The sequence below is a fragment of the Pinus tabuliformis genome, chromosome 2_2 (genome assembly GCF_031772625.1).
Source record: "Pinus tabuliformis cultivar Carrire ecotype Pingquan chromosome 2_2, CPIR1, whole genome shotgun sequence".
Lineage (NCBI taxonomy): Eukaryota > Viridiplantae > Streptophyta > Pinopsida > Pinales > Pinaceae > Pinus > Pinus tabuliformis.
In genome coordinates, this window is record NC_142300.1 from 21,893,247 (window position 1) to 21,918,517 (window position 25,271).

The 25,271-nt window shown below is 41.5% G+C and overlaps 1 protein-coding gene across 1 annotated transcript in view; it reads left to right on the forward strand.

Annotated features, from left to right (window-relative positions):
* The first annotated feature begins 447 nt into the window (after positions 1-447).
* Positions 448-25,271, forward strand: part of CHL (chloroplastic lipocalin) — a 195,595-nt gene continuing 170,771 nt past the window's right edge. The window contains exon 1 of the mRNA XM_089406221.1: positions 448-604. Coding sequence (XP_089262347.1) covers positions 522-604 — 83 coding nt within the window. The 5' untranslated portion in view covers positions 448-521. The remainder of the gene's footprint in view (positions 605-25,271) is intronic.

Consider the following 25,271-nt stretch of genomic DNA (forward strand, 5'->3'; position numbering starts at 1 on the left):
TTCAAGAACCATTTATAATTAGTTCTTCTTGTATTAGCATTACCATTAACCTAAAAATAGAGTAATATCAACCATATATATAAAGTTGAAACTAAAATATTTTATCATATATATTTTATCATATATATTTAATTCATATATATATATATAATTAATAATAATAATAATTGAAAATAAAATTATAATTTAATTAATTTTTATGATATTTTTTTCCTATGAAATATATTATAAATATTTTATATATTATAAAATAAGTAAAAATAAGTATTTTGATATTAGCTATTTTATATATTATAAAATAAGTAAAAATAAGTATTTTGATATTAGCTATTTAATTTACATAGTTATATTAATTTATAAACTCTATTCAAATATTATATATTTGAAAACACGGATAAAAAACAACTTGAAGAGACCTAAATATCTAATAATTTAAAAAAAAAAACATTTTATAGTACACGAGAGAGGATAAGAGAAATTGGCTAAATTGAAGTAGCGAGAGTGAAGCAAGTGGGAGGAAAATGGGGATGCCGACCAGCGCTGCCATATTACCCTTCGTGCCATTCTCCGCTGGGTCTGCGTCCATGATGCCCACATTGCCAAGGTACGTGCATACATTTCTTTCTATTCGCTTTGATATGGCGTTCTTGGGATTCTGCCATACAGCAAGCCTGATCGGACCAAGAAACTTATCGGAAGTTTTAGGATCTCATATAATTCGGTATTTGTATTTAAGATAACGACAACGCAAAATGCAATGCATTCATAATCGAATAATGGTTTTGATACTTTTGGTATCATCCCATTTTCAATGCTTAAATCATAAACCATTGTATCGAAGTTTTCACATTCATTCAGCATGTAAATAGGCCTGTCACCTAGAATCAGCTTCTAAGCTTTGACAGAGAACCGAGAGTAAATTCATTAGATTATGAGGGCTAGGAACACATGCTCAGTGCACGGTTCAAGCATTTTTATTTGACCCTCTTAGACAAAATCCATATAAAAAAATTAGCCATAGCAAAATATGATGTCAGAGTTAGATGGTTGTGGCTGAATTGTGCGAACCAAGTTTGGTGAACGTTTTGGAGAATTGATCATTCTCAGCCTTTGAAGAATTGAACACAAACTTGAAGAAGTTATGACATGTAGGAAAGTTAAAATCAGCAAAAGGTGCACACAAAGTACACATGTTTACGAAACTTTGGGAAGGCAAAACAAAAAGGAGAAGTGATTTAACCCAAATTAAGAATTTTCACCACAAAGATATTTAATTACTATTGACAAGATTTTAAGGATCCGGCTATAAGGCCTACCTTTTGAAAATCCACGTTACATATGAAAAAAGGGCCCTAAATACAACGAGGTAAGTGAATGTAGATGGCATCCTTTAAGGATTATTCGTCAAGCATCCATCGTACTGGGTGCCTTAGCGCGGGGATAGTGTATGCCCAACGCAAACTATCAAACATTAATATGCTCTGATACAACATCTTAATGCAACCATCGACATGCTCGAATATCAACTACTTTGACATAGAGATTATAGCATCGGATCAGTATAGCTCTATGTAAACAGAAAAAATAACTTGAGCTATTGAAATAATGTTGGGAACTAGCAGGAGTAAGAAAACTTGCTAAGCTTGAAGAATTCTCGAAATGATAGTCAACATATTAGCAATCAGAAGATATTTGTTTGGTTGTTTTTGCAACTTAGACTGTAGCTAGCCTAGGCATCAGTCCCACATAGTCGAGGGGGAATACTTAGTACTAACAGCAAAGAGAATGTTTAGTTAGTTGACTATTTACCTGGAATGTATCCTTTTCTGACTCGGAAGGATTCAAGACGGGGTGTCATTGTCCCCAAATAATCAAATGTTAGATTTGTGATCCCTAACCAGTACGTTCGAGTCAGGTGGAAGATCTTCGAGCATCCAACAGTCCTCTGTATTGAAGTAGGTTCCAATCTGTAATGTCCCTTCCTAAATTATTTTGTTACAGGTTTAATTTCCCATAATTTTGGATAATTTTGGAGGCCATGGAACCCACTCAATTTTGACATAGGGACTTAGGGAAGAAAATGAGGCCGAATTACTTTGTTAGTGGAGTGTGGGGGCCACCCACATGGGAAAAACACACTTGGCCAAGTGAAGAGTTCGAATAGCCTTGGAGGGAAGTCGAATGGCAAGGTGAAGGGGCCCACGTGGGAAGGAAGGCCCACAAAATTATAAATAGGAAGAGCTCATCTTCACAAAGGGTATTTTGCCAATTGAACTCATTTTGTTGCTTGAGTTGCTTAGCCGGGTCACTTGTTGTTTAGCAACGAGTTTTCTGTGCGGAGAACTCACTCGTTCTTCAGGGGATTTCGAGTGCCACCCTAGAGAGGTTTGTCACATCATTCCGGAGGAGAGCTGGGAGAGATTTCAGCACTTACATTCAGGTATTCACTCAGCCATAGCATGTTCTAGGAGGACGTAGGAGGAACACACGTGGGGGTCATTTCGTGTGTCTTCCGGTGAGCAATTGTAGGCAAAATTTTGGTGAGGAATGGTGAGGAAGGTTCAGGGATATAGCAGGCTTTGCGTGGAGTTTTGGAGCAGGAGGGGGGAGCTACAATTTAGTACGAATTTGCAGCTCCTAGGCCAACGTAGAGGCCTCTCACTAAGCACACGTGGGAGTTGGAGGATTGTGTCTGGTACTTGTCGGGGAGATAAGGGAAGCGTTTGGGGAAGTGTTTGCAACAATTTTGGAGTGCTTGGGGAAGGATTTCACTGGTGTGCAGGCAGGCCGTACTTCCCAGCGATTTGTGGAGGACGTGGTGCTTTGGGGGCCGAATTTTGGGGGTCAAAACCAAGCCAAACTATTTCTGGGTTTTCGTTGGTTTTGCTTGAGGAGCTTGGGATTAATTTGGCAGAATTTTTTGAGCACTGGAGATGGGGTTTTCAGCAACATCTTTGTAGGAGAGTGCAGTTTTGCTAGGGCAACGCATGGCATCATTGAGATAGTTGATTTTGTCATCCAAGCTTGTAATTTGATCACCTGGGCTTTGTTTCACTTGCCTTTTGGGCAAGCCTAGGTGCACTCCTCCCACATTATTGTATTATTGCTCCAAATTCATAATAAAATGGCTTAGCTGCTTCCCATTTTCAGTCTATTCATGGGTGTGCTCTAAAGTTTGAAATTTTCTATTGTTGAATTTGTTATTTGCTTTGCATATCATTGTTTTTCCTAGTTTGGAACATTACACAATCGCATAGAAAGAATAGAGTCATCAACAAAGTGGTTATTGAGAACTACTCTGGCCCTTGTACTCTGAACTTTTGAACTACTCTGTCCCTTGTACTCTAAATTTCTTAGATCTTTCTCTGTAATCTAACTAACTTTAAAAGGTAGGCAATTGCATTTGTGACTATGACATACAAATAAGGAGCCAACGAGCACCCTTGTTTGATATACCTATAAAGCTTCTTGCGTGTAAAAGAGGTATCATTGATTGTCACGAAAGATGAAACATTTGAGAATAAGGTGTGTACCATCTTAGTAAAAGTCAAACCAATTATTAATCATTATAGCATGTCTAACATGAAACCCGAGTCTATTCTGTCATATGTGTTGTCAAAATCAGTGTTAAGGAAATGAGAGTCTTGCTTGGTTTCCTTGGCCCGTTCCACATGTCCCCACATTGTAAGAACACTATCCAGTATGAACCACCCATGAATAATACCATTTTTTTCTTTGCAATCTAAGAAAGCACTTCTCTGAATTTGCAGTGCCATATATGTAGCAATTATTTTATAAGCAACATTAAGGAACATGATAGGCTGCCGACCATTGATGGTATCTATAGCTGTACTTTAAATTAATTTAATGAGGCCTCATTAATTTTTTTGAAAGCTTTCCTTGTTTAAAAATTTATTGGGCCATCCTAAATGGGCCATGACCAATAGTGTCCCGAATGGCCTTATAAAACTCACAAGGAGGGCCAATGGGCCAGGAGATTGCCATTATTCATTCTGGGCAAGGAAAAAAGGAGCTTTTTCCTTGAAATCTCTCTACTTAGTGCCTCTCTTTCAATAGGACTAACTTTAGTGAGAATGAAAGTGTGACTGTATTCCCTTCTCACCACCTATACTTGATTTGAAAGGGGTTAATGGGAAAAGAGATTTTGGAAATGAATCCCCAACATATTCTTGATTTCATTGAAGTCTTCCTCAAGTAAACAATACAGTCTTTGCGCTTGTAGGATTGTCCCTGATGCGTTTTTCCTTTTCTATATGTCAAAGTAGAACCTGGAGGGCTCATTCCCCTCATTGATCTTGTGCAATCTTTCCTTGATTCGTGCTCCTCTTGTTTTATATTCTTTAACCATCTTGATAGCGTGTTATAATCTGGTAGCTTTTGATTGGAGTTGCATTTTACGAAGTTCCTCTTCTATCAGTGTTCTCACAACCTATATGATATGCCAACACAACCAAGAGGAGGTTGAGATCCTTGGGGAGAACGCAGATCAAGGAGAAGACATAGTCTGAGATGGAAATCCATAATGAATGGAAAAAACTTAATTTTATATTAAAAATATGTTGTATTGAGCCTTGTGGACGATTGTTTCCTTCTCGAGAGGACTAGATCAAATATGACCATTTCTCTCTCTCTTTGTGATGTTTTCTAACTTTGTCATGAATGTAATAAAATTCGGGTATGATCTAATAACACATCTTAATTATAACGATTATATTATTTTGTCTTGTGTTCTATGGGGGTACATAATTGTCTTTAGATTAGTGTTGTCTTGACTTAGGTCAAACTATGCTGCTAGCGATCTGATTGAGTGGTGTACAACATATCCTAACCATATCTAACATATTCCATCCTTTCCCTTTCGCTACCATCTTGTTCATAAAAATATATTATCCCACTAATGTTTGACTTATCAAATGCCATCTAGCAAGGTCTATGTGAAGAAATTGAAGAAGAATGTGCCAAAGTCGAATAAAGCCAAAAAAAGACCAAAGGTGAAGAGCATAACACAAAAAATTAAAAAATAATGAAACTAGAACTATGGCACTTCATTAAAAAGGCTCACCTTCTAAAGTCCTATGCTAAAAATGCATATCTAAAGAAAAAGACTAGGAAATTAAAGAAAAAATACACAAGGGGTAATAAATAAGGTGCCAAAGTGGTAACTCTAAGCAAAGCTCCCTCTTAAAAGGCTTACTTGAACAAATAATGAAGATTCCTAGCTCTAAAAAAACTAGTTGGACTAGTTTAAAGATCTTTTACATAATAAAATATGACTTTGAGGGTCAAAACAAAAGGTCCTCTTTCCTTTTTCTATTAATTATTCATCATTTTACCTATCTCTAACTAAGTGACCTAGAAAGTACTTTAAGTCCTAGGAATTGACACATGTAATAGGGGTGAAATTGTCCTACCATGGTAAAATCAGGCAATTTATAAGATTAACTAATGTTAAGATGTAAGAAGAGAATTACTTAATGTGCATTGCCCAATGACTCGTTTTGAAGCTTGACGCATCATTATAGGTGTTGAATTTCCACGACCTTGGGTCTAGGATAGAATCTTAAAATCTTTGACACTACCAAACCAAGAATCTCAACATAAGTACTTTGCAGAGCGGAATATAAACAACAGTAAATCTCACATGCACATAATATACACAACTTTTTACAATTTCCAAAACAACTTCGTTATATAAACTACATATAATACAATAGTCTAGGGCTCCTGTACCAGGGATAATGGCCCTCATATATCCACTAGTACAAGAATACAAACTGGGGCTTGGTGTCAGTCCATCGACAACTAATCTGGCCTCAACAAGATACTCTGACCATTTGGTTGATGAAGTCTACTCTCTCAGCTCCCCTTGGTCGTACCCTCTACCTGCCCGGTCCTTCGGCTCCCGATCTGCAGCTCCTGCCTCTATCAATGCTCCAAGTCCATCTGGCCACTGAATCTTGGCTATCCAATCTACTCACTAGTTGATCGTTCGTCCATCAACACATCAACACATCGAGACTCCTGTCGAGTTGTTCACAACTCCACTTCTGAACAACTCTCAACTGAGTAATAGAAACATTTTTGGAAGAAATCACATCAGAAGAATTTGGTCGACGCATTTCGAACCAACCTATGTGGTTCATCATCAGGACAAAATGAAGAATCAGATCATAGCTGTAAGTTAAATAGGGAGATGGGCCTTCTAATAGCTAAAAAGAAATGGCTATAAAAATGACTATATTTGACTAGGTTAGGAAAGCAGAGAAAGAATATTAAAAGGAGAAAACATTAATTTAAAATATTTAAATTAGTTTGATTTATTATTATTATTATTTTTTAATTTTCTTGTTTAATTAAGAGTATAAGTAAACTAAATAAATATTAGATTCAAACTAATGGTCAAAGGGTAAAAATAATTAATTGGTATATTATCAATCAAATAACTAACTAAAAACTAACTTCATATTAGTTAGTTTTTTGGGTTGTTGCTGGGCTGTAGCTGTTGGACAAGAAGAGGCTACTCAAGTTTATTGAATCATCTTGCAAGGCTGACTTGGTGGAGGACGAAGGTCTTTTCATCAAATCTAAGGTCTTGGTCTATCTCGATTTGACTAGTGGAAGAGTTTGATTGGGTTTTCCCCTAGAGAGGGGTTTTATCCCTGGTTGAGTGCCTACATCTGGTGTCGTTGATCTTCGTGTTTTGATTTGATGATTGTTTGATGAAAAGAAGATAAAAGAAGAACATAAAGAAGATAATAAGAATACAAGAATAACACAAGTAATTATCAACATAAGGAAATCTTTCTGCCTTTCTGATTTTCTAACATGGAGGAGTGCGACTAGCAGGGAGATATCTTAACGAGGATGTCAGGCATGCCATGAGATGGATATACCCAGGTTTAGAGAGCAGGTTAGTCATAGGGTTGGTTGGTAGCGTCCACATGGGTTCTTGACCATACCCATCGGATCCCACACATCTTTCACTCTTTGGCATCATGTGCAGTTGAGGGGAGTCTTACTATGTCCGATCGAGGCCCACATTGTGGATAGCAGGACTTGGGGGATTTTCCTGAAACAACTCTATGATATTCAGTGCATTAGGGGCATGATAGAGATTCTCCAGTGGAGGAGCAGGGTCGGTACGCGAGTTAACAACCACAGATTGGGGGATGAGGTGATCTTCAGTAGGGGTGGTATATCGTTCATCACTGAGTCCACACTTGGGGAGTTGATCATGGGGGAGACACACACCACTCCTTCCATAGGGCATGTCGGGATCATGCATGAGCAAAGGATATCGTGTACGGCTAAGGCAATTTTCCAGAGGGTGTCTGGGCTCCAGACACTGTATTGGCACATTATTGAGAGTGCAGATGGCAGACTTAGTGGTGATGGTTGTCAGGAGCAAGACAAATCCGCATACATTGAATTGATTGCGGGTATCAGATATCCATCTATTGGCAACATTCAGGGATTAACTATATGGCACACGGGGTTCTTAGTGGAAATTGGTACTACACAGTGGCAGGTGGTAGGAGTTGGAAATGATGGGCTTCCAATTTGGCTTCGGGATCCAGGGATCCATTGGGTCAGTGTACTACCTTACTCCGGGAGGATTATGGGGATGATAAAGACAGGACTACATATTCCTTGGGATGAGAGGCTAGGGATTGATAGGAATATCACTATGGGTCGAGGAAGGCTTTCCCTGTTATTGTTTAGGCCAGAGACTGGATGTGGATTGGTAGATTATGATCTTGTCGGGATGCCCACGCAAGATAGACTTCCACACAGTAGAGTTGCCCTGCATTGGTGTTGTCACAGAGGATTACTAGAGTGGATGACTCTGCAGAAGCACGTGATGGTCGCAATTATGATTGGGCCAGTACAGTCTATAGGGTGGTCTCAACTCAAGATTAATATAGGACCTTAGGGCTAAAGGGCCGAGCAGTTTGGTCGCAGATTAGGGAGGGTGGGTTCCCACATGAGAAGGACATCTAGATCTTCCATTGGGCCTTTGTTTGGCAACAAACACTATACTTTCTAGGGACATTTCAGGATAGGATCACGCTTCACATGGTTGGCCTTATGATCAACAGGAGATAACTGTGATTGACTTGCAGGGACGGGGGACCTATTCTATGAGACTTGAGTTATACCTCTAGGAGTCCACTCTTGAGGTACCTAGGATTGTTTCCTTGGGGGAATAGCTTCCTGAGGAGTTGACAAGGGTTTGGCAACATTGAGGGACTCTGCTTGTCGGTAGTATGTGGGAGGTCTCTTGCACCCATACATTTTTGGATTCTGAGTGGAGCAAAGGGTGCTTCACATTTGACAGGATAGTGCACAGATTCAAAGTGACTTGGTGGAACATTTGGGACCTCAGTATTGCTTGCAGTGATAGTTTGGGCCAACAGATAGAAAGAGTGCTTGTTTGAGCATTGCTTGAGGACAAGCAATTTTGGGGAGGGAGGACTATAATGTCCCCAATTTTTTATTTACTATCCAAGGAGGCCATACGGAGGGTATTCGCACTTGTAGAGAGAGAAGTACAATTTTGGGAGGCAAGTGGGGGCCACCAAAGAGGCAATACGCACCAAGAGAGGGAAATCGAACTCTTAGTGGAATGTGGGGGGTACTAAAGGAGGCAGTTCGAACCTAAAGGAAGAGGGACAAGTTAGTGGATTATGGGGGCGACTAAGGGGAGGCAAGGGGCCCATGACTATATAAGGTAGCAAGGAGGCATTTCTCGGGATATTTTTGATGATTACATTTAAGAAATTAACCCCTCTTGGAGTTGTTTAGCACAAGAGCCAAAGTGTTGTTGAGCACAAGGGATTTCAAGCGAAATTCCACACCATCCTCGAAGAACTTTGAATATCTCCCTAGTTGGGAATTTTGGAAGTCCATTCTGGGGCTTCCACAAGGGATTATTTGAAGCAATTTTCCAGTGGTGTGTGCATTTTTCCAGGGCGCAGAGGCAGTTCGACCCATCAGTTATTTGGGCCAGCCCAAGGGTTGGGGAGAGCAGGATTTGGAGGAGTGTTTTTCCTTCTTAGAGTTGGAGGTTTTGGGTTTATTTTCAAGGGGTAGTTCAGGATACATTTGTGGGTCAAGTTTCCCTCCTTTTTGGCAGTGTGTGAGTCTACCTGGGTAGAGGCTGCACAGGCCTTGGAGTAGATTTGTTGGGAAGTTGATAGGGCTAAGGCGTTTGGCCTTTAAAGGCTAATTTTTTTTTATTAGAGAGGAGTCCTTTGGAGTCTAGACCAGGAGTTGAAGGGCATCTCCGGCAGGTGATTTTTCTCATAGAAGCTCACACAAATAGCTATTTGGGCCATACACACTTGTTGGTGGGCTCTCTCATTGCTTGGAGTGAAGCCAAACCCTTGTATTTTTGTGGGTTTTGGGAGAGGAGACCGGGGCTTAATTTTCCGAGTGATCCGAGGAGTATTCAACCCTGAGATTAGTGTTACAGCCAACAACAATTTATTTTTGGGCAGTGCGCATTTCTTGTTATGAGTCGTTCCACCATCTGGGCCAGAGATGTATCATCTGGGTTTTGCATAACTTGGTTGGCAAGCCTAGGTTCTATCATTTCAACTCATTTTATGTACTTGTTCCTAGTTTATTAATAAAATGACTCAGATTATTTGGTTGGCATTTCTTGCACATTAAATTGTGGTTGTGTTTCTTATTTGTTAGTTGTTCTAAGTTAATTGCTTTAGGTATCTACGGTTAATTTTATGAAGATGCATTCCTACTTCTAGTAGTTGGTAAGTAAACCACTAATCAAATCCATGGAGATTGACTCCCATGGCCTAGACAAGACTAGAAAAGGTAGGTATAAGCCATGTTTTTTGTTAGAATGCTTGCTTTGACTACAACTTGATCATCTTCATATGAAATCACATGTTTCCTCACAGAAGGCCAAAAAAGTGTTGTTGTAAGGCAAAAAAGTTTTCTATACATCAATATACCCTCCATATCATGAAGCGTGTGCCTCCTTGAAATTATTAAGGTGAATTGGTCAAGCTTGGACACAAAGCTGATCAATTTGCAAAGTAAGCTATCTTGGATTATATAGTCTTGGAATGGGGTCTCGTTGGCCAGCACAGGGTACTGGACAAAGTCCATGAGATGACCAACATGGAGATCAATGTAACAATAATGCTTCCACTCTTCATATGTTGCACATCTCACATCCAAAATGGTAATTTAGTATTCCTCTCTAGAAGTATCTCAAATTTCCCACTGATTTTCTGAGTTTTGTTTGGACTTGTCTTAGTGTTATTTTGTCAAACAGTTTGTGTGAATATTGTTGTGGGTGCACTTTAATGCTTTTAATGTTAGTTTGTGTAGCATTATACATGTGTTCAAGACTCGGGTGATGTTAAGAGGCTAAGGAACACTAGATCTCCAAAACCCACAAAAGGTTTTGCGAGATAAGCTTGGGAAACACCTTAATTAAATTAATTTGCCATAATTAAAATATTCCTAAGTCTAACTTAGGAAAAATGGTAAATTAAAGTTAATTAATTAAGGATGTTCGAGAATGCTCTAGAGACTTCTATTGATAAAGTCTAATTGATCTTAGCCGTAGATGGAGATTAAATCATGGCTGTTGAAGTCTCAACGAGAGATTATAAGATCAGGTTGAATGGCTTGGACATAAAATCAAAGAAGATCAGTGTGATCAAATTGTGAGAGGTAGATCAAGTTACCCAGTTTGCAATATTCAACAAGGGCATAGTTCAAGCTAGAGGGAAATCATTGGGAGAACGAGCATCAGATAATTTGGGAGCAGGATACCAAAGAGATTCCTAGTGATTTTCCATTGCTGGAGTGGCAGGAAAAGGGACGCTTAATACATCTATAGAGGAGGTCGTACAAGTAGTGCAAATAGCTAGAAACCCCAGTGCAAGTTGCCAGAAGAGGGTTGATTTAGTTGTCAAAGGTCAGATTAGCTTCTAGGAGGCAAAGCGAGTCACTTCTAGAGGCAGAGGGAGGCTAGACAACCCAGCTGGAGGTAGATCCAGGGCTGTGCGTAATGCTCAAAGGCTGCAGTTCATGTTCCAGGCAGTTGTGTGAGTTTCCAGTGTGGGGTGTGAGCAGGCTAAAGGAGGCCGAGTTGTTTTGCATAGGAGATCTGGGAGCTTCAGATTATTATGCCAGTGTATTTCCGGAGAATAACCGGTCGAGCATCTAGTTGTAAAATTTCTCAAATTGCTTCATAATGAAATAAACCCTCATCTGCTACACCGATTTTCCCTTCAGGGTTTTTTCTGGGGACGCTTAGTCCAAAAACATTGGTGTCATTTTTATTGTGTGTGCATCTATTTCTCAGTTACGCATTTTTATTTCCGCAACATATTTTTATTGTGAAGAATGCATCAGTGATTTAATCGTTATTTGCCATAAACAAATAAATTGCTAATAGTTAGAAGATTAAACTCCAGTTAGTACATTCGTGGAAATTTCACGTGGTGCTAGAGCATTGTTGATCAGATCAGAGGCTCAGAAGTAAAGGAAGCAAAATTGTGCAGTTTCAGAGGGAAATTTGAGCACAATATTTCCATATTTGCGCAAGCCAGGCAGATAGTGCAAATTATTGGGGTAGGAAAATCAATTTCCAGTTTAGGGTGAAGGAAAAGCTCAATTTGTCCTAGTAGCAGTTCCAACAGGTAGTGGATTTGTGAGATAGAGGGTTCCTGTGAGCAGATCAGTGATTTTGCAGAGTGATCTGGGCGTAGAGATTTGTAACAAGGGTTTGCAGGGCAAAAAAGAAAAGAAAAGCATGCAAGCGGAATTTCTAGATTTTCTTAGTGGGTTTCTACTTTTCTAGTTACAGGAAAGGAGACTGTGATTTCTAATAGCAGAAGGCTGTAGTAGGCTCGCCAATCCAGCCAGTGCAAGTTTCACAGTCAGCAATGCGTGTGCTAGATTCCGAAGGAGGGCTTGTGGGGGGTAGAGAGATTTACCCAGTAGAAGCAATGGGCAATGCGAATTCCGAGAAGGATACCAGAGGCAGGTGCACGAGAAGATCTGTGCATTTCCAGAGGGAGTGCGAGTGCAGGAAGAAGGTCAAATTGAGCTGTTAAAAGGAGAAGGAGGTTTCCAATATATAGTTCTCCAGTTTGTTTGAGTTTCGTAGTGATGGCTTCAGCAAGATTCAGAGATCAAGATAGACTTGACGAAGCCTCTATCTCTGGCGTCTGAAAGGCCGGAATGCAATTCCTACTGGATGAGCATGGTTTGAAGGAGTTCATGACAAATGTCATGGCATAGCCAACATATGCACAACTGTAATGTCCCTTCCTAAATGATTTTGGAATGTGATTTATTTCTACATTTTGGGGGCCCATTTTGGTGAAGACGAGGCCACATTTGATTTTTGATAGAAGACTTAGGAGTTAGAGGCAAGTTAATTTTATTTTATTTTGTTTTGTTAATGATATGTGGGGGCCGCTCACATAAGAAATACCAGTGTTGCACACATCGCGATCGGGATTTAATCGGCGCCGGGAAAAAAGCGGAAAAAATCGTTAAAATCGGGAAAAAATCGGAAAAAAGCGGGAAAAAATCGTTTGGCACAAAAATATTCATTTTTTTTCATTTTTTTTCAATTTTTTTAATATCTAAACCATCTACAACATAAAATAAATACATTGACACATAAATATGATAAAAAAACTAATATATAAGATGTTTAATATCATTTCTAGCGCTAAAATCACACATAACATTGAATCATGTCCTGAATAGTAAGTCCCAACTCAGCCTCAAAATATCAACAAAAAATATGATAATGTATCTCATCATGTCATAATGTCATATACAATAAAATGAAAGTCTAATCCTATTGATTTCCTCTGCCCCTCTTGCGAGAAAATGCCACAGCTTTCCCTTTCCCTCTAGATGTAGATGCTGGTGCCCGTGCAGGTGGAAATGGCAGTGGAGTCTGATGTGATCTAGACGTTGAAGAACTAGAAGTAGGAGCTATAGGAGGTAGACCACGTCCTCTACTGGTGGCAGGGGTAGCCCGGGCAGTTGGTGTCACCTGGAAACATTACAATCTCCCAATCCTGAAATCCTGAAAAACTGATAAGTCTGCTGGATTTTAAATGAAATCTAAAATTCTACTTTCTCCATATGAAATCCAATGAGGCTGGAACCACTCTCAAACATCCTGAGTCATTTCATGGTAATGTTAAAAATTTAAGTAAAAGGATGAAAATGAAGATTAAGGAGAATGTCACTTTTACTTTAAGAATTTAACATTACCATGAATAGCATATCCATACTAGGGCCTAGACTTGATCATTAAGCTACCCCACTCAAAAATTATTTGTTTCTTTCAAAAAACATTGCATGAAAAAACCCAAAAAAAGTTATAAAACTATGCTGTCCTGATCCCCCACGATTTTTTCGTTAAAAATCGCGCTTTTTTCGAAAAAATCGCGATTTTTTGAAAAAAGCGCGATTTTTTCAGTAAAAATCGGCAAAAAAAAAGTAGGCGATTTTTTCGTATAAAAATCGCGATTTGATCGGCAAGATGAAAAAATCGCGATTTTCCGATAAAATCGCGATTTTATCGCGATTTTAACAACACTGAGAAATACACACTCCCTAAGCCAATGATTCGAAATTCATGAGAGGGAAGAAAAGGCTGGAAGAAAGGATCCACAAAAGTTATAAAAGGAAGACAACACACTTCATTTGGCATTCTTGGCTTATTGAATTTAATTATGTTGCGTGCGCTGTTTAGCAAGAGTTTTCCAAGCGGAGAACTCACCCTTTATTCGGGGGACTTCGAGTGCCACCCTAGAGAGGTTCATCCATTATCATTTGGAGGAGATTTGTAGAGAGTTTTCCAACATTTGTATTTTGAGGAGGATTTTGCTAGTGTATTGGCACGCAGTGTGCTTTAGCAGATTTGGAGGGCGTAGGGCCTTTTGGGGGTCGATTTTTGAAAGTCAAAATCAGGCCAAACCATTTCTAGGATTTTGACAAGGACCTCAAATCTAAATTTGCAGAATTTTCTGAGCACCGGAGGTGGGATTTTCAGAGGTATCTTTGCAACAGATAGTACAAAATTGTTGGGAACCATGCAGTGCCTTTTTGGGGGTCGATTTTCGAAGGTCAAAACCAGGCCAAACGATTTTTGGGTTTTTGTGGGTTTTGTGAGAGGATTTCGTGGATAAAATTTCAGAATTTTCTGGGTGATATTCAGGGCTGAAATCCTAATTCTTATAACAGGGCGAATTGCTTGTTAGCTGGGGAATTTGCACCATTTTGTGGGTTCGACTTTGGCTTGGAGATAGGCCAAACCCTTTTTGGGTTTTTGGTGGAGAGCTCAAGATTAATTTGGTGGAATTTTTTGAGCACATTTGGAGGCTCAAACAGGGGTTTTTTCCAGCCAGCAATTGCAGAATTTCTAGGGTCAACGTAGAACATTGAGGAGAAGTCTTTCCTTTGCATCTGGGAAACATTTTTCTCACCTGGAATTGTATAGCTTGCTTTGGCAAGCCAGGTACACACATTCCATGCGTTGTACTCTCCTTTGATAAAAAAATGGCTCAATTTGGTGCAATTTTATGGGTGTTTAATTGTTGTCTGAATTTTTCTGTGTCATATGTGTATTTTGCTTGTTTAGCACTATTATTTCCTTTTTGGGACATTACAGTGGTATCAGAGCAATAATCTTGGCTCAACCTATGGGAAACCCTTCGTTCTATGACAAGACCAGAATAAAAAGCTAAGAAATCATGGGATCCAAAGAAAGATTAGAATCAAACAACATGGCAGTAACCTTGAATGAGGTGATTAGGATGCAACAAATGATGATTGATGTGGGGGAGAAGTTGATTCATTCCGCAATTGGGAATCAGGACCATTCTCAATTATACAACAAATCCACTATGCCCAAAATTATGGGTAATGCATCAAGATGGCAAGACATGATTGCAATTGATGTGGAGTTATTAGAAGCAAATTGGAGGGCATACCAATTGTTGGGTCATGACATTCAGGCGTCCCTCTCTTTTTGGGAGTTCTGTGAACTAAGAGGCATGCACAAACCAATGGGGATTCAGTGGAATTATGCTGGGATGATGGAGAGGATTAAGGAAGAAGATGAGAGAGTAGTTCAAGGGGCCATGGTTGGCAAGGAGACAGTTGAGCATACACTTGTTGATGAGATGCCATCTGTTGTTAAGGAATCCATTAATGAGGTGGCCAGGCTTGTGAACGAGTTTTCAGGTGATAGTAGCGCACCACCGATTGATGAGGTGGCAGGAGACATCCCCCTGTTGATGAGGAGCCAATAGGTACAGAGGCATCCAGATCTATGACAGAGTTGCAGGATGACAGTCACCTACAACTGACTGGTGAGCATGTCTTGCATGTTGGGTTGTCTATGGAGGAGCAATTGGAGGCTCGTGTTGAGTCCATGATGGATGAGGATGTGCAACCATCCTTTGGGCTAGCCATTGATGAGAGGCAACATAGAGACCACACATTGGGATTTCAGCACAATTTGCTTCAGAGGCACACTGATGGGATCTGCGACGTTATTGGGTTGAGGGAGGTAGAGTTGTCTAGACATACCAAGGGGGATGACTAGGTTAGCAACACTTTTGGGTCACCTTTGCCCATTGGAGAGAGGGAGACAAAGCTACCTAGTCAGATCTCATGTGTTGACCTAGATAGTGGGATGAGACGATCAGAGTGGCACAAGGTGCAACATCCGCATGTCAGGGTTGTTCTATGTGTTGGAGTTTGTGCATTCGATCCCTCTCTGGGGGTTGGATGGTGAGATATTCTGAGTTGGTACGCGGTGGAGTGGACTAGACTCATGGAGATGGTCGTAGTATGGAGTGAAGCTCAGTGGGAGCTCTCAGACATTGAGGGTACTAGAGGCCCACGTTGGCATTGGGATCCAGGCGGGGCTTCCTATTCGATATCAGACATGCGGGATGGCTATGGCATTGATGAGGTAGTCAACCCAATGCCTGAGCGCATGCATTCCTTAGGGGAGTTCCAGTCGGTGCTAGTGGCCAGGTGGTTTGTGAGTAGACTCCATTGGTTGTTTTGGCATGTTGGTTGTGCATGGGGGCGCAGGATGATTAACATTCTCTGGCAGGAGCTGGTTGGAGGAGGTGGCATGGGTAGGCCACCAGACTGAATATTGTATGGAGACAATGTTCTCCCATTGAGGTTTAGGACTCAGGGGTCACAGAGGATCGACACAACAAAGATATCCCCTCTAGCAGGAGTGGAGTTAGGGTGCTCAGGTCTACTAGGATGGACGAGGGGACATGACGCGTGTCATGGTGGGGTCACTAGCAGAGTGGCAGACACTTTGGCACGTGGGATACCATATGTTACAGGGTGGTATGACAGTAGGCAGTGGTACACAAGACTGCACAGATTCAGGTCGTAGCGTCTAGTGTTATATAGAGGGATGTGGCCTGATGCATACAGACCCAATTCTAGGCCATAGCACCCAGTGGTGTGCAGGGCTATGCAGCGAGGAGCAGTGGCCTGCAGAGGAGCACGAAGATGCATGGTGGCATACCACATGCCGGTTTACACTGTGGGGTAGGAGGAGTGACTCGCATCGCATTGAGGACGTACGTGGAGTAACAGGTGCAGTGACACAAGATGGTATAGCTGTAGCCGGGGGTATCCAATGGTGTATAGGGACAGGGTGTAGCGTACAGTGGCATGTCGAGGAGTGCAGTACTTGGTGGTATGCAGTGACACATGGTGTGGCGTAGAGGGCTCTTGGAGCATTGCCCCAGGGAGACTTATGGATAGGGACAGTAGGTGTACCATTGGACGCAACTCACCTAGGATCGATGAGGACCAGTGTTGCACGAAGCGCCCCCCCCCCCCCCCCCCCCCCGGATCGAAGCTCCGAAGCGCGTCCCGTACGGAAGCGCCTAGGAAGCTTCATCGGAAGCGGCGCTTCGGCATTTTAAGACGCTTCCTGGAATTTCCGAAGCGCCGGCCGGAAGCGCCGCTTCCATGCCTCCGAAGCGCGGCGATTCGGAGCAGGAAGCGGCCGCTTCGCGCACGCTTCCGTACGCTTCGGCGAAAAGGGGCGCGCCCAAGGGAAAAAAAACACTCTTTTTTTAATTTTTTTTTAAGTTATGTTCACTCAACATTAAGGGGGTGGGTTAGGGTGAGGTTAGAGTGAGGTTAAGGTGATGAATGAAAAGAATAAAGCCCCCATTCATTCCTCATTTTCTCACTTTGAGTTTATGAGAGTTGGAGAAGAGAAGAGAGGAGAGGAGAAGAGAAGAGAGGAAAGGAGAGGAGAAGAGAGGAGAGCTTGGAGGAGTGAAGAAGGAGGAGCTAGGAGAAGGAGGAGGAGCTTGGAGCAAGAGCTTGGAGGACTTCATCTACAAGAGCTAAAGAGGTAAGTTCAAACCCCAAACTCCCTTGTTTTTTTGACAATTTTTTTGTATTTTTCTCCTCCCTCTCCTACTCTTTCCCATTGTTTCTACTTGCTCCTTTATTTACAGGTTGTCCACCACCTATATCCATATTCCAAGATGGCGTTCTTTTGGCTTCTATGTATCATTCCACTCTTGGTTTTAATGATGGCAAAGGTGAGGAATAGAAGGGAAGAAACAGAAGAGGACAGTGGTGATGGTCCTAATAGGAGTGACCCAATGTATGATGAGGAGGAAGGGTTTGAAGAGGAAGGGGATGAACCTGAAGGGGACACTGAAACACAAGATGGGAAAGCTACATCAACACCCTTGTGGAACTATGTGACCAAACTTGATGGGGGAAAGGGTGGTGGATCTTACAAATTTGTGTGCCCTCATGGTTGTCATGGAGGAAAACCATATTGTGGTTCATATACCCGTCTGAGGAGGCATCTTTGTGGGGTGTTGGACAGTGATGAAAAAAAGGGTTCTGTGGGGGTACAAATTTGCCCAAAAATTTCAACTGAAGAAAGAAGAAAATACATCCAAATAGAGATGGCTGCACAACAAAAAAACAAGAAACAAAAAACTCATTCTGAATCAAGTGCAACCTCTAAATTTGGTAGTTGCTCATCTCCTCATGGTACTTCTGCAAGCTCTGGAGGTAGAAGAACAATAGGGGATTTCCTTAATGTTGCTGGGAGGGATGATGTGGATGGAAAGATAGTCCGTTTTCTTTGTGCTTGCGGTGTACCATTCAATGTGTTTCGCTCTCCCTATTGGCATGAAATGGTAAAGGCCATCAATGAAGCCCCAAAAGGATACAAGGCCCCCAACTATGAGAAAGCTAGAACAGTGTTATTAGAAAGAGAAAAAGCTAAGGTTCAAAGAGCTTTGACACGTTTTACAAATGAGTGGGTAGATTCTGGGGTATCCATTGTATCAGATGGGTGGACAAATATTAGAAACCAACATTTGATAAATGTTCTTGGTGTTTCTTCTAGTGGTGCAGTATTTTTTGCATGTCATGACTCCTCCTCCATCACTGCATCTGCACAAAACATTGCAGATCTCCTATTGAAATCAATCAAAGATGTTGGTCCGAATAATGTGGTTCAAGTGATCACAGATAATGCAGCAAATTGTAAGGCAGCAGGAAAAATTATTGAGCGTACTCATCCACACATCTTTTGGTCTGGGTGCCTGGTTCACACATTGAACCTTTTGATGCATGATATTGTGAAACACAAAGAATGTGGGTGGATTGCTGAGGTTTACAGGAGAGGGAAGCAGCTCATTAAATTCATCACAGGGCATACAAGGGTAAACTACTTCTATGGCACTTACTCCAAGTTGCAATTGCTTAAAATTGCAAAGACAAGATTTGCTAGTTATTACCTCACCTTTAGGCGGCTAGTGAAGGTGAGACAAGCTTTAACTAATCTGGTGTGTGCTGAAACATGGGATGAAATTAACACTGACATAGATGGTGCTAATGCAGTCAAGGACACTGTTCTTGACAGTTACTTTTGGGGACAGGTTAAATATGTTTTGCAATTCACCAAACCAATTTATTACATGATCAAGTTTGCAGATTCAGATCGACCAGTAATTGGGGAGGTGTATGAGCAAATGGATAGCATGTTGGGGCAGATTAAAGACATTGTTGAGCCTAGAGATACCACCTTGTACAATTATATTCGTGTAGAGGTGGAAAACCGATGGGAAATGCTAAATGTTCCATTGCATGCATTAGCATATGTTTTGACACCTAAATACTATCATCCATCATGGCTTTCAACACCAGCACCTGGGGGGGGAAGTAGGAGAAAACCACACCAAGATCAAGAGGTTCACAAAAAATATATGGCTGCATTGAGTAAATTAATCCCTGATGAGGAGGAGGCTGCATTGGTACGGAGACAGGTGAACAACTATACGCTCAACACTGGTCCATTTGGGAGCATGCATGCAATTAAAGATCGAGAGACTTTTTCTGCTCTTGAGTGGTGGAACATGCATGGAGGGGGTACTCCACTTCTACAGAGTTTGGCATTGCGGGTGCTATCACAGGTGGTAAACACTTCTTCTGCAGAGAGGTGTTGGAGCTCTTATTCTTTCATCCACAGTGTTAAAAGGAACAGGTTGAATTTAGACCGGGCAGAGAGCTTGGTTTATGTTCATTACAACTTGCGATTGTTGTCCCATTACTGTGAAGATGCAAAGTCTAATAAAGACTTGTTGATTTGGGACAAGAATCCAGAGGAGCCCAATTTGGAGGATGGAGTGTTGCGACTAGAGCAATTAGAGGATGCTCTTATCCAAGTATGTCCATTGTGGTATGAATTTTCCAATTTTCCCTTATAAAGCATTTCTCTAATTCATGTTTTTAATTTTTTTGTTAACTAGTGTTTTTTTTTTTTTGCATGAATTTTTTGAGCGATTCTAGGATGATGATGACCGTGTTGATATGCCACCACCCCCACCCCCATCTGGTCCCTTGGTTCCTAGGTTCCATGGTTCAACACCAACAGCAGGGGGTTCTTCTTCATCAGTTTCAGTGCCACGACTTCCACAGGCACCATCTTCTTCATTGCCACCATGTGGAGGCCCGCCACCACGTTCTATTCGTGGTGGAAGGAGGAGAGATTAGTAGATATATTCACAATCTACTACTTTTTGTCATAGATTACTCATTAGACTTGTAGACTTGTGAATTTGAATTTTGAACCTTTTTGGCTTGGCGGTGACCAAGTGACATATTTTGTAAACATTATTATTTGAATTTTGGACATGACAAATGTTGACAGTTGCTCACTTGCTAGATAAATCATAATATGCTCTATGTTTTATGTTTTATAATATGCTTAAATGTTTTATGTTTTATAATATGCTTAAAAATTTGATGTATGTTTGTAATAGCTAGAATATAGATGATTGTTGTACATACTAGTAACTACAATGGAATCATGGATGCCATATCTATCTTGATTTATGCAAAAATATGCATGTTTTCATGTCTTCTACAATTAATTTGGTATTTGGGATGTTTGTTTTGAGTATAAATGCAAAAAAATATAAAATATATATATATATATATATATATATATATATATATATATAGCAGACGCTTCCGCGGACGCTTCGCTTCCTAGATTTTTGGAAAATGACGCTTCGGCGTCCCCGCTTCCAAAAAACGCTTCCGCTTCGTGCAACATTGATGAGGACATTGTTGAGCATTTGGGGACTGTAGATTTTGGGTAGCATTGGATGTGCTCTAGCTCCGAAATTTTGTGGAGGAGCTAGAACACATGAGATCTCCAAAACCCATAAATCGTTTGGAGAAATTCCACCCGGATTGTGAGTTATTAAAATAATTAATATTTTTTATGAGGTTCCTAAGTCTGAACTTGGGAAAATAAAAATATTAATGGGTATTAATAAAAATATGGGTGAGAAGGTTCTAAGAGACGAGGATCAAGTCTATTTTAATCTTAGTCGTTGATTAGGGACTTAATCTCAGCCGTTGATTCATCAATAGGAAAAATATAAGAGGAGGCTAGAGGGTCAGTTGGAGACACCAAGTTGATCAATCAGTTCGATTTTTTTGGGGTGTGGTTTGCTAAGAAAATCGAATCAGTGATCTGAGTTGCAGTGACAGGGGCAAAAGCAGAGATTTGGATCGGAAAGGAGTTCTGAGCCAAAGAGGCAGCAGTAGCATCAGAGAGGCAGCGTAGAGGCCTATGCAGCCCAGGAGGGGCTCACGCAGAGCTGATGTAAGTCAGGAGGGTCTCTTGTGGTGGCAGTGCAAAGTATTCTTCAGAAGTCCGAGATTTTGCCAGAGAAGCGAGGTTCTGAGCCGGGAGGGCTGAACAATAGTCTTCCTCCAGCAAATTGATCCAACAAAAGGGGTGATGCAGTCTCCTAGAGGCAAGATGCTGGCCCAAGCAGTGATTGCGCTAGGATTTCGTAGTGTTTGGCAGAGTCAGACCACTCAATGGATCAGTTGTGACTTAGAGAACGAGGTAAATCATCGTATGTATTTCTTGCTGCTGTGATTTCTTTGAAAGGTTAGCCGGTGTGAGAGGCAACCTGTTGTATTCATATTTTGCTTACTTAATAATACAAACCCTCTATCTACTGCACCGGTTTTCCCGCATTGGGTTTTTCCGGGGACGTGTTGTCCAAAAATAACGGTGTCCCTTGTGTGTTTGTCTCATCTATTGTTTCAGTTTATGATCTGTATGTCAGTGTAGTCTATAGTAGTGTTTTTCATCATTGTTTATAAATTAAATAACTTGTTGAATGAAATAACAAGTAGGAGATGCTAAACCAGTAACTGCAGTAGGATTTCTGTTTGTAAAGATTCAGAAATTTTCACAGGGACACCATGTTTAGTGGAGGTAGGGCCTCAAGGGGGTTATCAACAGATTCGAGGCGGAGAGAGGGTCGTTTGTAGGATTACTCTTGAGCATTCCGGCAGACCCTTGATCATACTCTTTGGGACATACCCACCCATCATCCTCCAGTGTTGCTTATAGTTGCAGAGGGTTTGGCTGTTGCCCTTTGACATTCTCCATTCAGGCAGCAGGGCATGGGAGGCTCACCCTAGGCAGTTGGATGAGAAACTGCGTGTCATGGGTTGAGAGAATACTCTCCGGTTGAAACACTTGGTAGGTGCACGAGTTGACGGTTATAGGCTTAGGGATGGCATGGTTGATTGTCGAGGTCGCATATGTTCCACCCCTAGGCTCACACTTGGGGAGGTGACCGAGAGGGAGTTACATGGTGCTTTTTCAGCTGGACAGATCGAGCCGTGAGGTGAGCATGAGGTGCGGAGGACGGTAATCCTTGTTGGCAGGATGATGCCTAGGCTTTCGACAGTACCTGGGCACATCATCAAGAGCTAGGATAGCAGATCTCGCTGTGTGATTTAGCAAGCACAAAGCAGTTGGATATTCGTGACACAGGTTCTTGATGCTCAATGCCTACCTATTAGATACCTACTAGAGGTAGAGATGGGGCACAGAGGGGTCCCAACAACTAGCAGCATATCACAACGATAGACAGAGAGGATTGGGGGTTGTGGACCTCCAGTATGGTTATGAGATCCAGGGATCCAGTGGATTGGTGGGATACTCCACTCCTCAGTGAGCATGGTCGGGATAACAGGCGGACTGATTCACTCACAGGCGGACACATGGGAGATCATCAAAGCCCTCACCATAAGACGAGGCAGATTGTTGCTGAGGATTAGGGCTAGCCATGAAGTGATAGGTGCTGACACTGTTGAGTCACTTTTGCAAGATTGGCCTAGCCTCGATCATCGCACAGATTATCGTTGAGAGTTATGAGAGAGGAGGCTCTAGTATGAGCATGCTAGGTAGTCAGTCATGCCTAGAGTGTCACGATGTCAACAGGATAGGTTCCTTCTGCGATGGGCAGGGGATTCTGGCATAACAGGGCTGAGTAGTTCAACTACCATAGAGGTGAGCTGGTTTCTACAGGGGAGGGTCATCCAAATCTTCCATTTGGTTTTAGTGATTCATTGATGGTGTGGGAACTTCACTGGTGTGGCAGGGTGATCGACAGGAGGAGATCAGGGGAGGCCTGGGTAGATGAGGGTTCAATCCCACCAGGATTGGATTGCATCTTCAGGAGTTTACTCTTGTAGTGCATGAGATGGACTACTTAGTAGGGAAATTTCATGGGGAGTTGGGCAGAGTCCTACATTATCATGATGCTCTACTTATTGCTAGTATGCAGAGGGCTTCTGGTACCTGTATTTGGTTGGATATCGAGTGGAGCAAGGTGTGCTTCACATTGATTAGGATGACTTGGGATCCTGGTATCGAGGGATTCCTTCATGCCGGGACAGTGCTTGATTGGGGATGCTTCAATGGTACATTTGGGACCCTGGTATTATTGGTGGTTACAATGGTGATCAACAGTGAGAGAGGGCACTTGTTTAGGCATTGCTTGAAGACAAACAATTTTGGCGGGGAGGACTGTAATGTCCCTTCCTAAATTATTTTGGAACATGATTTATTTCTACATTTTGGGGGGCAATTTTGGTGAAGACGGGGCTCCATTTGAGTTTTGATAGAGGACTTAGGAGTTAGAGGCAAGTTAATTTTATTTTATTTTGTTTTGTTTTGTTAATGATATGTGGGGGCCACCCACACAAGAAATATGCACTCCCTAAGCCAATGATTCGAAATGCATGAGAGGAAAGAAAAGGCGGGAAGAAAGACTCCATGAAAGTTATAAAAGGAAGGCATCACACTTCATTTGGAATTCTTGGCTTATTGAATATGATTTTGTTGCTCGAGCTGTTTAGTCGGGTCTCTTGCTATTTAGCAAGAGTTTTCCAAGCGGAGAACTCACCCTTTCTTCGGGGGCCTTCGAGTGCCACCCTAGAGAGGTTCATCCATTATCATCCGGAGGAGATTTGTAGAGAGTTTTCTAGCGTTTGTGTTTTGACGAGGATTTTGCTAGTGTATTGGTAGGCAGTGTGCTTCAACAGATTTGGAGGGCATAGGGCCTTTTGGGGGTCGATTTTGGAAGGTCAAAACCAGGCCAAACCATTTCTAGGCTTTCCTGGGTTTTTGACAAGGACCTCAGATATAAATTTGCAGAATTTTCTGAGCACCAGAGGTGGGGTTTTTAGTCGTATCTTTGCAGCAGATAGTGCAAAATTGTTGGGAATTGCGTAGTGCCTTTTTGGGGGTCGATTTTCGAAGGTCAAAACTAGGACAAACGATTTCTGGGTTTTTGTGGGTTTTGTGAGAGGAGTCCGTGGCTAGAATTTTAGAACTTTCCAGGCGATATTCAGGTCTGAAATCCTAATTCTTATAACAGGGCAAATTGTTGGTTTGCTGGGGAATTTGCAGCATTTTGTGGGTTCAACTTTGGCTTGGAGATAGGCCAAACCCTTTCTGGGTTTTTGGTGGAGAGCTCAAGATTAATTGGGTGGAATATTCTGAGTACTTTTGGAGGCTCAAACATGGGTTTCTTCCAACCAGCAGTTGTAGAATTTCTAGGGTCAACGCAGAACATTGAGAAGTCTTTCCTTTGCATTCGGGCAACATTTTTCTCACCTGAGATTTTCTAGCTTTCTTTGGCAAGCTAGTTGCATACATTCCATGCATTGTACTATTCTTTGATAATAAAATGGCTCAGTTTGGCACAATTCTGGTGCAATTTTATGGGTGTTTAATTGTTGTCTGAATTTGTCATATGTGTATTTTGCTTGTTTAGCACTGTTATTTCCTTTTTGGGACATTACAACAACAGTTGGAAAACTTCAAGAAGGAGATGGCCAAAGCCAAGAGGATGGTCCTAGATGGGGTTCGGGATCATATTGTCCCACATATTGTTGAGAAAAATACGACAAATGACATGTGGGATGTCGTTGTGAAGCTATACTAGGATCCATCTAAGAATCGGAAAATGATTCTCAAGGAGAAGCTAAGGACCACAACGATGCAGAAGGGTGAGAACATGACCTCCTATCTCAATAAGATTCAAGGAGTCCAAGATGAGCTTATATTTGTTGGAGAAAAACCAGCTGATGGTGAATTGGTGCGAACAACTCTAAACAGGTTTACTAAGGAATGGTGGACCTTCATTTAGGGGTTCACTGGACGAGATCAACTACCTGGATGGTAACGCCTATGGAGTGACTTCACTCAAGAGGAGTTGAGGCTCAGTCTCATCGAGGGTGCTACCAACAAAAATGGCAAGGGACCGAATGTTGAGAATGAAGAAGAAGAGAACATAGTCTTTGCAGGTAAATGGAAGGCGAAGAAG